The 13086-nt window shown below is 34.2% G+C and overlaps 2 protein-coding genes across 4 annotated transcripts in view; one reads left to right on the top strand and one right to left on the bottom strand.

The window, feature by feature from the left end:
- The first annotated feature begins 1653 nt into the window (after window positions 1–1653).
- si:ch1073-376c22.1 (uncharacterized protein LOC100000126 homolog) overlaps window positions 1654–13086 on the top strand; it is a 59189-nt gene continuing 47756 nt past the window's right edge. Inside the window, exons 1-2 of the mRNA XM_067426095.1 lie at window positions 1654–1805; window positions 2430–2464. The gene's annotated coding sequence lies outside the window, so the exon portion shown is untranslated. The remainder of the gene's footprint in view (window positions 1806–2429; window positions 2465–13086) is intronic.
- Window positions 7720–13086, bottom strand: part of topaz1 (testis and ovary specific TOPAZ 1) — a 38663-nt gene continuing 33296 nt past the window's right edge. For all 3 annotated transcript variants that reach the window (XM_067426092.1, XM_067426091.1, XM_067426090.1), the window contains exon 19: window positions 7720–8140. In XM_067426092.1, coding sequence (XP_067282193.1) covers window positions 7930–8140 — 211 coding nt within the window. In that variant the 3' untranslated portion in view covers window positions 7720–7929. The remainder of the gene's footprint in view (window positions 8141–13086) is intronic.

Here is a 13086-nt window from a genome sequence, read left to right on the forward strand (position 1 = left end):
CACTTTGAATTGCCATTGTGTATGAAATGTGCTATATAAATAAACTTGCCTTGCCTTACTATGATACACTTCAAATATTTTTGGTTTGAGAAGAAAAAAAACAGGGTGTCATGTGTCTCACAATTTACTGCCTTTAGAAACACTACCGGTAAATACTGCGAAATGTTATTATGTACTACAAACATAGCTATAGGCTATTTTAGTTCCCTTAATTTTGTCCCCCACTCAACAACAGATGTATACTCACCGGACAGTTTATTAGGTACACCATCAAGGGGTTAAGGGATAAACAGACATTTCAGTTTACCTGCAAACAAATGTGTTTATTTCTTAAGGGTTAGTTCACCCAAAAAACAAATTTCTGTCATTAATAATTATTATTTTTATGTTGTTCCAAACCGTAAGAATGTCGTTCATGGTCAGAACACAAATTAAGATATTTTTGATGAAATCCAAGAACTTTCATTCTGACTCCACATAGACAGCAACACAACGACCACTTCTAAGGCCCAGAAAGGTAGTTAAAACATAAACAAGTCTGTATGACTACAGTGATTCAACCTTAATTTTATGAAGCGTTTTTGCTTATTGTGCAAAAAAAGTTTTATTCTTTATTCAAAAGACTCTCTAATAACGCTAAACATGCAATTAATCAAATAATATTTTGAAGTAAAATAAAATGTCATGAATTTCAAGTTTTTAATGAAAGCTCATTTCTGTCATACAAGTAAAAAAAAGATCAGTTCAAATAAAAAAAGATCAGTCCAAATAAAAATAAAAAAACATTTGAAACTATGTGAAATTGACACAAAATAGAAAAACAATTTTGTTTTGAAAGTTGAGGGAAGAGCGACTTTCTATGTCATTATAGCATTTACCATAGCATGGCAAATCCTTATTATGTACCAAATATTCAAATAGGTAGGTTTTGATTCCTGAGAAAGCTTTCTTGACTCCTCAAACTGGCTGCTTAAAGGGTTAGTTCACCCAAAAATGAAATTTATGTCATTAATGACTCACCCTAATGTTGTTCCACACCCGTAAGACTGAACACAGTTTGAGAAAACAGTTTAATATATTTTATATTTAGTCTGTAAGCGTATCTAAGTGTATACACACTATACTGTCCATGTCCAGAAAGGGAATAAAAACATCATCAAAGTAGTCCATATGTGACATCAGTTAGTTCATTAGAATCTCGAGGCATCGAAAATAAATTTTGGTCCAAAAATAACAAAAACTACTATGGAGCCATATCAGCGTCAAAAATAATACATTTACAATACAATTCATAAATGCACAAGTAAAAACAAATATTTCCCCAAATGCTCACACAAATGCATCTTGCCTATATACATTTTAAATCTTTACACAAATATGTATATATCATGTTGAATCTGCATTTGCGAATCATCATACGTGTCTGGACTGCTTTGAATTTGTGTGTGGGATTTTTGAGACCTTCCTGGCAGGTTAGGATTCATAAATATCTTTTTTTGGAGGATGTTCTGTTTAGCCAATCATGGTGAGCTTCTAATCCACCAATTAAAATGCTCCTTACTGAATAAACTCAAGAAGCTCAACTTTGCGCTTGTTCTGTGCATTGTTTTTATTCAGTTGTTTCATGACCTTTATATAAAGACATTTTAATGGGTACTCTTTTTCTAGCACCTTATTATAATTTCTACAAAATTATGATTTATATTGTTCGTACATAATACAGCTACCCGGTTAGCCTGCTGTCACCATGGAAACAGGGAGGCAGCTCCTCTGACAAGCAGCTGTCACTGTTGTTTTCACTTCAGGCAAGTTTAGTCCCTAAAATTACAATGATAATACATGAACTGTTCCTGACACTTTCTTGCAAGCTTCTGTTGAATATTTACTTTATAGAAATGGTTTAGTGTCTCCGGAAAAAGTCATTTAGAGTCTCAACCATTAGGCTAAATGTAAGAGGTAACGTTAGCCTTGAGCTATTATTTATGGAAGCTTGGGCTCTTAATCACATATCTGTAGATAAGAGGTTTTGATAGTTCTCTAAATGTTTTTCTGGCAATGTGTCATGAATGGAAGTAACGTTAATCCAATTATTTAACCTAAAAGTTTTCACTGTATTGTTAATCGGTGACTCACACTTACACAGTGCGTGAAAATGGGCTGAAACGATTTCAGACATGTTTTGATCTTTCATAGTGTACCAGTATTGACCACATATATCACCATGCATCTGTAAAACCTAAACGTAAATTCTGGTATCTTAAGATATTATATATTATATCCTGTAAGTTACATTATTCTTACTTTTTTCTGCATTTTCACCTATTGTCTAGTTCATTTCTAATAAACCTGACATTATATATACCACATATTGTTGGCTCTGTGACAAATTGTTTATGTTCCTATGTTCTTCCATGCTGATGGCTGTGCAGAGAACATCTCTAAGGCGCTATGAACCATCTGACTTGTAAGTAAAATCTCAAACATGCATAGATTCCTGTGTGTATATGATACAACAAATGTTGATAGTTCTATTAAATTAAATTATTTCACTAGTTCACACTTACATCAAATGAAATAGAGTAAAGATTATGTGTATTTGGCGTGCTGTCCGGGGGAGGGCTCTGGGTCGGAATTTGGCCCGAACCCAGAGTATTCAGAGAGTGAACCCAGAGAGTGACTCAGAGAGCAGCTCTGCAGGCAGTGAGACAGTAGACACTGAAATCATCACGAGCAGAGTTAGTTTTGAGACTTATTTATTGTTGTGTAATAAAGTTCTTACTATTAGTGTAAGAAGCGTATGGCTGATTGACTAAGACAAAATTTCAGTCCAGCAGAATTCAGAATCTGCACACTTCACCACCGAGCCCAAATGAGCATTGTGAATGTAAGAACCTCACTGTATAACAATTCTTGTTGATGTTTGAATTGTATTTCAGGGCAGTTTGTGTCTCTCATAAAGATTGCTGTCTAATGGTGTATTATATGTCCTCTTGTCCTCTGCAGAATTAGGTGCATGCAGATATTACTCGGGAACATGACTAAACTTTGTTTGCTATAATACATCTATTTAGTGCACCAGTATGAAACACAATTTTGCTGTATATCTATATCTTTGTCATAGTATTCTTTCAGTGGTTACAGGGATTTCACAAGACAGGCGTCAATGTTACTCAATGCAAATGATCACAGAATTTGGCAATACAACGGAATTAATCTACAGAGGCTCGCACATGACATGCAGGGAAAAATAGTAGGCTAAATTTATAAATCGAGGGAACAAATTAGTAAATAATTCACACAATTTACTTTTTTCTTGCACGTCATGTGCGGTGCTCTGTATGAATCGGCATTGAATGAAAGGTTTATTAACTTACTAACTCATAAGGACAGCCCCTTGCTGAAACCTACTGGCATAATGTAACCTGCTATGAAAGTGTTGAAAAAATATGATTGATTCAACAATAATAGCCATTATAAACTTAACATATATGATATATATTAATTAAGTTTTCAATTTTATTTTGGATTATGTGTATTTTGTTTTGGGGAAAAAATCCTTAAAATATAAGAATTAGTTTTAGAACAAAAAAGTAATTAGATTGCAATATAATTATTATAATAATTGCAACAAAATAACTATTAACTAGTCAATTGTAACTATTTAAAATGAGAAAATGTACATTTTACAGATGAAATGCAGTCTTTTTTTCTTCTGTTTTAACATCTGTGAACTGAAATTTCTTGTATTTCTCTATTTGTTATTGTCATTGCATTTTTGCATGTGCTGTAGTTTATTTGTACCATTTTGGCATATTTTTATTTATCTGTATATATATTTTTTTATTATTATTATTAATGAGAACTCTAATTTTATGTTTGAAAAAAATATAAATAAATAAAAAGTCCTTGAAAGAACTGGAATTTCATTTTACATTATCTCTAAGAACAATTAAAACATGTTTATTTTAACTTAAAAAAAAAATGTATTCCAAACTTGTATGACTTTGCTAGACCTTAATGTTAATGCTCCTTATTGACCATTCACTTTCTTTGGTTAAAAAAGTAAATGTTGAATAAGGATTCGGAATATTATTATGCTTAATATCTCTATCTGAGGTTAACATTAACACCTCCTTTTGTGTTCAACAGAGGAAAATAGGTCATACAGGTTTAGATTAGGAATAACCCAAAGATGATTCTTTTTTGTGAACCTCTATCATATTGCTTTTTATATTTTGTAAATAAATACAATGAGTACCGGTAAGTAAATTTGTGTGTAGTATAAATGATTAGTACTACATATGTCAATGTAGTTTAATAAAATGGGCAACCAGAAGTCAGCGCTACAGGTAAGGTGAAATGTAAAAAGTGCTAGTAATAAGCTGAACATTCAGATCTACAGAAATATTATAACCGGTGACTAGCCTATGACGAACTATAAAGAGATCTAAAAGACTACTTAATCTATTTCTCTTACAGTTATAATATTGTTTTATATTAAAGTCATTTTTCAAAGATAACATGAATAAACAGGGTATGTGCAACTTTGGTGAAAACGACAGCAGGCTAACTGCTGTATTTTGTGTAAACAATATAAATTTTGTAGAAATTGTAATAAGGTGTTAGAAAAAGAGTACCCATTAAAATGTCTTTATATAAAGGTCATGAAACAAATGATCATGAAAGAATGCACAGAACAAGCACAGAGTTGAGCTTCTCGAGTCCATTCATTAAGGAGCTTTTTGATTGGTGGATTAAAAGCTCACCATATTGGCTAAACAGAACAACCTCCAAAAAAAGATATTTACAAATCCTAACCTGCCAGCAAGGTCTCAAAAATCCCACACACAAATTCAAAGCAGTCCAGACACGTATGACGATTCGCAAATGCAGATTCAACAATCCATAAATACAGTATTGTTCAAAATAATAGCAGTACAATGTGACTAACCAGAATAATCAAGGTTTTTCGTATATTTTTTTATTGCTACGTGGCAAACAAGTTACCAGTAGGTTCAGTAGATTCTCAGAAAACAAATGAGACCCAGCATTCATGATATGCACGCTCTTAAGGCTGTGCAATTGGGCAATTAGTTGAATTAGTTGAAAGGGGTGTGTTCAAAAAAATAGCAGTGTGGCATTCAATCACTGAGGTCATCAATTTTGTGAAGAAACAGGTGTGAATCAGGTGGCCCCTATTTAAGGATGAAGCCAACACTTGTTGAACATGCATTTGAAAGCTGAGGAAAATGGGTCGTTCAAGACACTGTTCAGAAGAACAGCGTACTTTGATTAAAAAGTTGATTAGAGAGGGGAAAACCTATAAAGAGGTGCAAAAAATGATAGGCTGTTCAGCTAAAATGATCTCCAATGCCTTAAAATGGAGAGCAAAACCAGAGAGACGTGGAAGAAAACAGAAGACAACCATCAAAATGGATAGAAGAATAACCAGAATGGCAAAGGCTCAGCCAATGATCACCTCCAGGATGATCAAAGACAGTCTGGAGTTACCTGTAAGTACTGTGACAGTTAGAAGACGTCTGTGTGAAGCTAATCTATTTTCAAGAATCCCCCGCAAAGTCCCTCTATTAAAAAAAAGGCATGTGCAGAAGAGGTTACAATTTGCCAAAGAACACATCAACTGGCCTAAAGAGAAATGGAGGAACATTTTGTGGACTGATGAGAGTAAAATTGTTCTTTTTGGGTCCAAGGGCCACAGGCAGTTTGTGAGACGACCCCCAAACTCTGAATTCAAGCCACAGTACACAGTGAAGACAGTGAAGCATGGAGCTGCAAGCATCATGATATGGGCATGTTTCTCCTACTATGGTGTTGGGCCTATTTATCGCATACCAGGGATCATGGATCAGTTTGCATATGTTAAAATACTTGAAGAGGTCATGTTGCCCTATGCTGAAGAGGACATGCCCTTGAAACGGTTGTTTCAACAAGACAATGACCCAAAACACACTAGTAAACGGGCAAAGTCTTGGTTCCAAACCAACAAAATTAATGTTATGGAGTGGCCAGCCCAATCTCCAGACCTTAATCCAATTGAGAACTTGTGGGGTGATATCAAAAATGCTGTTTCTGAAGCAAAACCAAGAAATGTGAATGAATTGTGGAATGTTGTTAAAGTATCATGGAGTGGAATAACAGCTGAGAGGTGCCACAAGTTGGTTGACTCCATGCCACACAGATGTCAAGCAGTTTTAAAAAACTGTGGTCATACAACTAAATATTAGTTTAGTGATTCACAGGATTGCTAAATCCCAGAAAAAAAAAATGTTTGTACAAAATAGTTTTGAGTTTGTACAGTCAAAGGTAGACACTGCTATTTTTTTGAACACACCCATTTCAACTAATTGCCCAATTGCACAGCCTTAAGAGCGTGCATATCATGAATGCTGGGTCTTGTTTGTTTTCTGAGAATCTACTGAACCTACTGGTAACTTGTTTGCCACGTAGCAATAAAAAATATACTAAAAACCTTGATTATTCTGGTTAGTCACATTGTACTGCTATTATTTTGAACAAGACTGTACATGCTTTCATAAATGTGTGATGGAAATTAATTCAAAAACTTGATATATACATATTTGTGTAAAGATTTTTATTTTATTTAGGTAAGATAAATTTGTGTGAGCATTTGGGGAAATATTTATGCTTTTACTTGTCCATTTATGAATTGTTTTGAATTTACGAATCCGATTTTATAAATGTGAATTGTGCTGTGCATTTATGAATTTTGTTTTGTAAATGTATTATTATTGATAGATTTTGTCATATCCATACTATGACTCTGCTTTGTTTTCAAACCTCAATTTAAGATTCAAACGGTCATGAATCAGCGGATTGATTTATGATTCGTTTATCATTAAGTATTTTTTAAGTATTATTAGGCCATTATTATTAAGTATATTTAGCAGATTGCTTAAACGTCTTATTAACATTTAGAAATATACATGCTTATTATCAAGATACATACCATTACTTTAAGAAATTCTTATGTTATACTTATGAATAGAAGAAATACTTATGTTATACTTAAATGTTATTTTCGAGTTTAAATGAGTGAATGTAAAGTTGTGTGTGCATTCTATTTTCACACCATTTTTTTCATTATTGTCTTTACATATTTGACACCCATTTTTATTGTGAATATAGTACTGACAGTAGAAAGAAAAAAAGTTACACTTGTCCATACAGACACGCATGGGTCATGGTTAAATTCCATCAAATAAAGCGTCATACTCTGCCTTTTACAGCAACAGTTAAGATTTTGAAAAACTAAATAAACAGACTTGTCTGCATGCAAAAATGTGGGCAAAACATAATAAAGCAACTGCCTTTAGATTCGTATTGTATGAATTTACAATTTATTTGTAATAATATTTCAGTTAAACTGAACAAACTTAAATGTGCACATCACAGAACTAGAAAAAATCGTATCCAATGATGGAATGTCCTTCATATTATTGTACACAAGTGCCTTTCAGAGCTATAGGGGTCATAGGGGTTTACAATAATCACAAAACGTATTTGACAATTTCTAATTGGCAAGAAAAATTGTAACAGTAAAAGTAACTCTGTTTTATCAAGTCTAGAGTAGAAAAGAATGGAAATATTCACAAATGCAACACTATTTTAAACCTCTGTATTTCTTGGAAGTTCAAGAAATTACACATTTTTAAGAACATGAAACTAAATATTATGAAATTTTTTTTGACTCAAAACAAAACAGTCTTGTTTTACAACGTTTTAAACAAGGAAATATATAAACCACCACAACACATTTTTGCAAACTGTTTCAGAAAATCTCAGTTTCAACAGTCTAAAACATGAATTAACCTTTGATCAGACTTTGAGACGTTTGTTACATCTGGGACTGTTTACAAGCATTTGTGTTTGTGTGTGTGTGTGTGTGTGCTAGCTTGCCCAAATCTCTTGTGCCCATCGATCATTCTGTAAAAACCATTTGTGGGCAGACCCACGGTCCAGTTGAAACAGTTGCTCTTGGCTTTGATTAACAGCTGTGTAGCGGATGCTCAATTTGGGGTTTGGTATGAGAGCTGCAGAGAGGAGACGACAACCGGCTGCCAAGTACACACTCTCCGTTACATCTTCGACACCAGCATGCCTAAACCAAACAACTTGCATACTCACAAATCATGTCCAAACACTATTCATGCACTTACAAGTGGGGTTGGGAATCAAAAATACATTCAAATTCTATAATATATAATATATCGGATACTTTAGGTCAGAAATCAGATACTTGGAATAATATTAAAATTTAGACTGCTTATTGATTTCTGTGTGCACATTTTTATTTTATTTTAAACCATTCAAGTGCAAAAAGACAATTCTGCAATATCACACTTCCATAGAGCTGCCTCTCATATAGTGTGTGAATACTGAATTATTCCGCATTATCTCGCACTTTGACAAATACACACAAAATCATGACAAAATATAATGGTAAACATGGTTGGTTTTCTCTCAATTGAACACAAGCAAAAACACATTTGATATTAGTAATATTGGATCCATGCATTGGCTCTTAAAGTGACAGGCAGCAGAAGGTACAATGAGAAAAATAAGCAATTGAACACCCTGCTGTTTTGCAAGTTCTCCCACTTAGAAATCATGGAGGGGTCTGAAATTGTCATCTTAGGTGCATGTCCACTGTGAGAGACATAATCTAAAAAAATAATAATCCAGAAAACAATATATGATTTTTTAACTATTTATTTGTATGATTTCTCACCCTTCTTAGGATCATTGAGACCCCACAAGGTGAGATCTTGCATGGAGCCCCAGTCCGAGGAAGACTGACCACGTTTAGCTTCTTCAATTTTCTAATGATTGCTCCAACAGTGGACCTTTTTTCACTAAGCTGTTTGGCAATTTCCCCGTAGCCCTTTCCAGCCTTGTGGAGGTGTACAATTTTGTCTCTAGTGTCTTTGGACAGCTCTTTGGTCTTGGCCATGTTAGTAGTTGGATTCTTACTGATTATATGGGATGGAGAGGTGTCTTTATGCAGCTAACGACCTCAGACAGGTGCATCTAATTTAGGATAATAAATGGAGTGGAGGTGGACATTTTAAAGACAGACTAACAGGTCTTTGAGGGTCAGAATTCGAGCTGATAGACAGGTGTTCAAATACTTATTTGGAGCTGTATCATACAAATAAATAGTTAAAAAATAATATATTGTGATTTCTGGACATGCACCTAAGATGACAATTTCAGACCCCTCCATGATTTCCAAGTGGGAGAACTTGCAAAATAGCAGGGTGTTCAAATACTTATTTTTCTCATTCTATTTTAGGCTACTGTTGATCTGAATAAAAGAACAAAAGAAAAAGAGAAAAATCACTCACTGCTCTTGAATGACTTTTGTAACTTAAGGATTCATGTATATTTGATTTATAAAGTGAAGACTATACGGTGTTATTTTACATTTGATTTCAATTTCTCTACCTGAACATTAGACCCACCTAAAAAAATGTAAGGGCTCATGTATTGAGAAATCAACTTTCCTTTGAGATTTTGATACATAAACGGTCATGGTGATATAAGAATATACTATAAGTTTCAGAGCTAAAAACTTCCTTGTTAGTCAAATAAAAGCTTTTATTGACACCAGGCCCAGCAAACAATTGATCTCTGAATGCCCTACACCTTGACGTCACTGTGTGGTGAAACACCGCCTCAACAGAAGGACAAAACCTGAATCTTTAGCCCCGTCCACCGACTCGTGCCTGACATGACTAGTGTTGTTTTTGGCGGCATGTTTTAATTTTAGTCTAGTCTTTGTGTCAAGCTGTCCTTTTAGCTTTTATTAGTTTTAGTCACGTTCATACTCTTTTTAGTCTTTAGTCTCTTTATAAGAGTTTTAGTCTTATTTCAGTCAGAATTATCCATGACTATTTTCATCTAGTTTTAGTTGACGAAAACTGATGGCATTTTAGTCTAGTTTTAGTCAATGAAAATTGTATTTTTGTATCTGTTTAGTAATGCAACCCTATTTAAGCCATTCAATATAGTATAAGCACCTAGTAGTATAGACAAAACAAAAATCTTCCAACAAGGTTATCTTATTATATTTTTGATACCTTCAGGGTATCTGCAGGTTTCACCAAGTCAAATTTAAGACTTTTTAAGACCATTATGAATTAAATTTAAGACCTATATCGCACAACAAAAAACATACAAAGGAAATGCAAAATCACTAAATTACTTGCAAAGCAAATTAATTTATTTAAATTGAACAAAGTATTAGTAAACTCGCACTTATACATAGCTCAATCTCAGCAGGATTTAACTATATATACACGTTAGATTTATTTATTTAGATCAAAATATTTTTTTATTTTGTGGTGGTCACTTCCATAAATATGCTTTTTTTTCATAATTAGGATGCCACATTAACCATATTATGGTCACACATGGCAAAACAACAAACAAAATCCATGCATCTTGTTTGGCATTACAAAAAAAGGGCTGGTCCAGGGGTGTGCTATCTATCTTTAATAACACGATTGCTCAGGGTGGGGAATATGACCAGAATCTTAAAAGAAAATATGCAATATGCTCTTTAAGTAAAAAGTTTTAAAGTAATTAAGTAGGCTAATCAAGCAAATGGTCAGTAATAAAATATATACTTATAAACAAATGACAATAGGACAAACGAATACAACAAAAATACATATACAAACAGAGCTTTAAATGTAAGTGCAGTTTTCCCTGTTTGTGTTGTTGCTTGTGTAACATTAACACATAGACAAGAGTGGGTATAAGCTATATTAGTTTGCTTTCACTTTGAGAACTTACTAATGCGCAGATCCAGTACTTACTGACACACATCCAAAAATTTTTACTCAAGTCAGGTTATGGAAATGTGAAAAGAGTGAAGAGTTACGGGCAGCAAACGCACGCAGTCTGACATCGGAGTTTGTGGTTTACATTACTTTTATTAACTATTTTTAGTGCTATCGGTATATTATACTTTTATTTGGTAATTATGTAAGATGGTGAGAAAGATTCGCCTTAGCTTTCAGGATCGCGGAACTGGAAGAACTGTCAGCTGAAGAATAAAATCTGTTTTATGCGTCTGTGGGGTACAATCAGAAAGAGGCTCGTGCCAATAGCACAAAAGCTGATTGGCTGCAATATAAGATGCATGTTGTATTACATTTGTAGTTGTAATACAGCGAACAATACTTGGACTAAAGAAAGAACTACAACACTCCGGAATAAACACAAAAACACACACACGTGCTGCGGGAGCATTTAAATGAGCATTTAGGACATAAAAAGGACATAAATAATGTTAAGCAGGTCTTAATTTTCCTAAGACCTAGAACTCAATGCTTCCACGAACTTAAGACCTTACATTTTGATTTTGAAATGTAAGACTTTTAAGACCCCGCGGGGACCCTGACCTTTATAGGCTCAAGAATACATCCATTCCAGACATAGAAGATAGTCTGATTTAAATTTATAACATATACTATTTATTTTACCAACCAAACATTTTAGAAGTACATGCACATACATTTAAATTAAAGAAATAAAAACATTTAGATGTCTCTTAAGGTTCTTGGGTTTTTTTCCTTTGATTTTGTGGCCACATTTCTCCCATCTTTTTCCACAACGAATTCGGTTTTATTTTTTTACATTACCCGTCCAAATAGGGTTTACAAACCCCGACTGGCCGGCCATTGGTCCCTTTTTCTTTCAGACTTAACTTTTTTTGCTTTTGTGATGTTAACTCCCAACAGCTGCATCTACTAAATAATGCAGCGAGTGGGGTTTGAAGAGATTGACGGCGCAGTGCAGACGCGGCTCCTGAATGAGACGCACCGGAATACTGCAAACTATTAATAATAACATGACAAAAAGTTATACCATTTCGTCTCGTCTCATTTTTGTCAGCAAAAATGAAGAGACATTATTGTTATCTTTTATTTTGTGAACCACATTTAGTCTCATTTTTATTCGTCATCATCTCATCACCAGCATTTACGTTGCGTCTCGTCTAATTTTTGTCACGTAATAAAGTTTCGTTGACGATGATATTTATTCATAATTTTTGGTTGACGAAAGCAACACTAGATATGACATAGGCCTACATAGAGCTAAACCGGATCGAACTTCTAAGCAATAAACGTACTGCATAAGCTTCATTCAGATTCCAATATTATGAATGCACGGATTAACTTTATTGTTAATGAATATCCAGCTCACTTGGAAAGACATTGCACATTTGTTCCTTTATTTCACAATGGATTTGTTTGTAAACAAGAGACTGGATTAGCAGGAAGGACGAGATTACATGAACAAATAATGCAACACACCAATTATAGTCCTTTTTTTTACATATATATATATATATATATATATATATATGTGATAGTATTGCATTGTTTCAGATCGTTTGATATCTATTGTGTACGTGTCTAAAAGAACATACCGTACAGGGTATCTGCAGGTTTCACCAAGTCAAATTTAAGACTTAAGACCTTTTTAAGTAGCCTGGATGCCAGCTGAATTTAGCCCCGCCCACAAAATTTTTAGGTCATGTGGTTCGGTCTGGACTCGATCCATAGAGGAGTAATTATCTCCGAACAGAAACTGTTCGGACCAATGAAATGATCAGGGCAGGCTTTAGACAATGACGGACAGATGATAAACAGTAACGTAATCATGCACGTCATCAAAGGGGCTTGGATTACATTTGTTCGAATCCAAAACGGAGAGCTTGTTTGTATATGCATTCACCTTCACAATTTCTCTCAAAAATGATGATCATGTTGGTTAAGTACTCTATGTATCATTAGATTTTATTTTTATTTTTACAACACCGGCAAAGATCATTCATTCCAGCGCGTGTGCAGACAGGGTTGCCAAGTTTTTACAACAATAGCTTCTCGGGGGGTTCTCCGGGAAAAAAATGGCGTTTGGGGGGGTAAAATGTGTGTTATTTTGGCAAGGTTGCCTGCTAAAATTCGCACTCATGGGTCTATATATCACATAACAGTCGCTTCAACCCACGGACATAGAAAACAACCGGCGGAA

This window comes from Pseudorasbora parva, chromosome 19 (genome assembly GCF_024679245.1).
Source record: "Pseudorasbora parva isolate DD20220531a chromosome 19, ASM2467924v1, whole genome shotgun sequence".
NCBI classification, from domain to species: Eukaryota; Metazoa; Chordata; class Actinopteri; order Cypriniformes; family Gobionidae; genus Pseudorasbora; species Pseudorasbora parva.